This window comes from Neomonachus schauinslandi, chromosome 9 (assembly GCF_002201575.2).
Source record: "Neomonachus schauinslandi chromosome 9, ASM220157v2, whole genome shotgun sequence".
Classification (NCBI taxonomy): domain Eukaryota; kingdom Metazoa; phylum Chordata; class Mammalia; order Carnivora; family Phocidae; genus Neomonachus; species Neomonachus schauinslandi.
In genome coordinates, this window is record NC_058411.1 from 12,212,284 (window position 1) to 12,216,806 (window position 4,523).

The 4,523-nt window shown below is 51.2% G+C and overlaps 1 protein-coding gene across 1 annotated transcript in view; it reads left to right on the plus strand.

Annotated features, from left to right (window-relative positions):
• The first annotated feature begins 155 nt into the window (after window positions 1-155).
• CCDC88C (coiled-coil domain containing 88C) overlaps window positions 156-4,523 on the plus strand; it is a 117,797-nt gene continuing 113,429 nt past the window's right edge. Inside the window, exons 1-2 of the mRNA XM_044918051.1 lie at window positions 156-299; window positions 1,067-1,167. Coding sequence (XP_044773986.1) covers window positions 240-299; window positions 1,067-1,167 — 161 coding nt within the window. The 5' untranslated portion in view covers window positions 156-239. The remainder of the gene's footprint in view (window positions 300-1,066; window positions 1,168-4,523) is intronic.

Here is a 4,523-nt window from a genome sequence, read left to right on the forward strand (position 1 = left end):
CGGGCCGCCGAGGGGCGGGGCTGCCGCCCGCATTGTTCCTCCCCGAGTGGCGGGCCCTCCCCTTCCCCCAGCCCCGGGCGGGGCGCGGGGCCGCCGTAGCCGCGGAACGTGGGCTCGCGCCCCGCCTTTGTCTCCCGGGTGCGAGCCGCCGCAGCCCCGCGCCCGTTGCTCGCTGCCAGAGCCGCTTTGTGTCGCGGCGCGGGGGACCCGGGCGTGGAGCCGGCGGGCACAGCCTCAGCATGGACGTGACCGTCTCGGAGCTCATGGAGCTCTTCCTGCAGAGCCCGCTGGTGACCTGGGTGAGTGCGCCCAGCTCCCTGCCCCATTGTTGGTGCACCCGCTCCTTTCCCCGCTGCCTGCGGTAGCCGTACAAGCTCCCTTCCCAGGGCCCCGGGTAGCCTCCGGGACGCGGGGGATTCAGCAAGTGCTCCTGGCGGAGGTCGAGGTCTGAGCCCTGGGGTCTGGAGGCATTTCTAACTCGGGAGCCCGCGCGCCCAGTGCGGGACCTAGCCGCACTCCCGGCCCGGCCAAGGGCTGAGCGGGGACACCTGTTCCGACCGGGCGCTGGGCTACGTCCCCGGAGCGGACAGGGTCCGAGTAATCACCTGGGCGACCTATGGCTTGACCACTCGAGAAAAGGACCTACTCCCCAAAAATATCCTCGTGCAGTTTCTGAACCTCTGAGACCAGCAGGTGGGTGGCGGTGGGTATTGGGGGGCTCCGAGTGAGCATGTGTACAGGCTGGGGTCGGCGCAGTCCTTTCCAGTAGATTTAAGACGTGAGAAATTTATTAAAAAGTCCCTTTTGGTTTTGTTTTGTTTTTTCCGCTCTGGGACACTGGAGAGGAGTGTGGGGAGGAAGTTTTCTTCTTGTTATCTTGCGTCTGTTGCCCGGCGCGGGGTGGGGGTAGAGGCAGGGTGGGCTTGGCGCCTGCGGAAGAGTGGGTGGGCGGGCGTAGGTGACTCCCTTTTCCCACGCGGGCCCTGCCCGCATTTGCCCTGGAGAGCTTTAGACAGTGCGCTGGGGGTGACCTTCCTGTCTTTCTCTCCACGCGGCTTCCCGGCAGGTGAAAACTTTTGGCTCATTCGGCAGCGGCAACCAGGACAACCTGACAATGTACATGGATTTAGCGGACGGCATCTTTTTGAACCAAATCATGTTGCAAATGTAAGTTATCTACAGGGAAGAAGGAAAGAACGATGCTTCAGAAAGTTTAAGGTTGTAGTAATGGAGCATGGAGTTCACACAGGAGGGTTCTTTGCCGGGGGGGCCCCTGGTGTCTCCGTGTTAAGGTGACTTCTTTCCATTCGTTGGATATGAAGAATTCCAGGACAAAGGGGTTGGCAGCTTGTTTGGTAAAGGCAATTTGGAATTGAATGACTGTCATCCGCATGGTGTAGATAACACAACCGACTTCGAGCTCAGATACTTGAGGTTTGAGCAACGAAGTTAAAAAAAAAAACAAAAAAACACACACCCTTTTTGGGGGCAAGGAACTGTAACAGTCTGGTTGCAGGAAGTGTCTAGGGTGGACCCGGAGCATCCATGTGACTATAAAGTTTCACTGTAGGTTGGGATGCCTGTGTTTCTGAGCTCCTTTTCACTTCACCCTGAGTTTTCAGTTGCCCCATAGCAAGTGCAATTGGTTAAGGCCCTTCTCATGACGTGGATTTAAAGTTACTGTGTTAAGAGAGCCCCGGGAGTCAGAATGCTGTGGTACTGTTTGTCTTGAAGCCCTGAGCTTAAACGGTCTTGGTGGAAGTTAAACTTTCTAGCATGTGTGTTTGACCACATCCTTTGCTGCAGCTGAATTCTCTAGAGCCTGTGATTGACAGCCTGCCACATGTAGGTGTTGGCTCCTACGCCTGTATTCTGTTTTTAACTCAAAGTGCGGGGAACATATTGGAACTGTCAGTATGATTCACAGGCACTGGAAGCAAAATAAAACGTAATGTTCTCTGGAGCAGCCGCTTATGCTCACCTACTCACCTGCAACTAAGCAAGTTGTCCTGCTTGAGCAGGAACCCATTAGCTAATGAGAATCAGCTTTGTGGCCCACACAGGAGGAACAATTAACTTTGGCATATTCAGAAAGTAGTTTAAATAGATCTACCTAAAAAAGGTCTGTTTTGAAAATTAACTGGGAACACTGCTGCTTTTAATAAGTCATTTGATGTCATTAGTTTTTTTTTTAAGGCACAACTAATCTTACCTAAATCTTGTGTTTGATTAGATCCTGAAAAGACAAATGTGTTTCCAGCTTTGGCAGCACTTGTCTGAGAACATTGATGAAAAGGAGTTTCCTGGGGTTGCCTAGTGGCATATTTAAGTCCTGGCAACTCTTCCCCCCCATTTTGGTGGACCCCGAAAATGACTAGATTCCACTGGTGCAGTGACCACTGGGTCCTTACCCAAGCTTGTTTAATTAAAAACAGCAGTATCCCCAGCCTTTTCATTCAGTTTTTACACCCAGGCAGAGGGGAGAACAAAAGCCCTGGGACTGTTTCTCTTTCTTCCCTGACCTTTGGAATTCCTGAAGCGTTTACCACTTGCTTGTAAATCAGGAAAGCCTGTTGGACCATTCCTTTGAGAAATGCCCACTCATCACTGGTTCACACTTGGCCCATGGCTAAATTCAGTTTGAAGGGCGTCTCCACTTCCCTTGACAGTTTTTACATGTTCTCTCCTCTGTGATATGCCAAGATAATCATCCTAGGGGTGGGAACTGAGAAGTTTGCAGCTCTTATGGCCTCACACCGTGCTTCTGGTGCCTTCTGGCCAGGGTCAGGAGCAGACGAAGGGACAGCGGGAAGCCGTGTGGATGACTTCCCAGCCGAGGACATCAAGGAGTGAGGGGCACACAGTTTACTGATTGGATGATCAGAATAACCCTGTTCCAGGTGATAGGATAGAAATCAGAACATTGGTTGCTCCTGGAGGTGGGTGGGGATTGTCCGGAAAGGAGACACAGGTGAACTTCTGGGGGGGAGGGGTGGTGATAATCTGTGTATTCACTGGAGTACATCTTATTTTTCAGAGCTTATCAAGTTATAACAAGATCTGTGCATTTCAGTCTATGTAAAGATTATCTCAACTGGAAAACAGTATGCCAAAAACATAAAAATGTATTTCAGCCTTAGTATTGACAGCCTAGGTAGCCATCCTGGATATGTACTCTAGGTCTGTCTTCTACTGGTCAAGTGATGCTGGGCACACCACTCAACAATTTAGTTTCCTCACCTGTACAATGGGAAGTAAAGTGCCTCCCTTAAGAGATGGTTGTGAGGATTAAATGGGATGTGTTAGCAATTAGCACAGTGCTTATCACTTAATAGGTACTAGTGTCAATTACAAACACTCCATCTTAATCCAGAAAGGATTTGAGGCACCCCCTAAGAATTTTTCCAGTCTTACTTTCTCCCACATTCTTAGTCTCCTAGATTACTGCATAATTCTTAGCCTTGGCCCTCTCTCAAGGAGAACTAGAGCAAAACTGGACTCTAGGACCCACATCCAAGCCCCACATCTAACATTGTACATAAGCTTCTGTGTTCACTTCTGCAAGATGGAGAAATGTCAGGCTAACTAGCAGGTCAGTGATAAGGTTCTGTTCTACCTTATCTCCTCTGCTAGTAGCTCCAGCTGTGTGCTATTATTTCAATAAAGTCTCCCCAAGTTGGTAGGACCTAGGAAAATTGTAGAGAGCAGTATGCTAAGGGGGTATGGCGCTCAGTTAAGAGGCGTGTTACTTAACACTTCAGAGCCATACGGAGGCCGGCGGGGGTCACGTGGCTGCACCTGGGCATTGTCTCTGGCAACTGAAGAAGGCTGCGGTCATACTCTTGGCCCTCGCCTCCCGGTGACATCAGTGCCTGGAAGCAGGAAAGCCCTGTGGGCTCAGCTTTCAGGGGAGGCCCAGGTGTAGGAGAATTCCCAGTGAAAAGCATTGAATGGCCTGGAGCAAGATGCACGGGGGGAACCTGTTGAATCGTTCCTCTGTAACTGCAGTCTTTCTGGGCGATCTGCTGGTACCCAAGGGAAAACAAGATTTCTCATTCACTTTGGGCACATTTCTCACTGTCTCGTAGGAAAGGTATTTAAGCACTTGGACTCTGAAAGCACTGGGCGGACAAGTTCACATTCCCCTCTCTGCCACTTCTTAGTTCTGCCCCCTTGGGCAAATTACTTAAACTCTTTAAGCCTCAACTTCCTGATCTGTCATAAGGGGATGGTATTTTATACACTTGGGAGGATTAAATAAGATTATGCATCTAGAAAATGCCCAACAAACATCCATCATCGTTGGGAGCGAGGGCCCGGGTGTGTGTGTGTGTACACGCACGCAAACATCCATCATCGTTGGGAGCGAGGCCTCGGGGCCCGTGTGTGTGTGTGTGTGTGTGTGTGTGTGTATGCACGCAAACATCCATCATCGTTGGGAGCGAGGCCTCGGGCCCGGCGTGTGTGTGTGTACATGCACGCTCCCAGGTGCCTGAGCCTCGGGTGTGTGTGTGTGTACACGC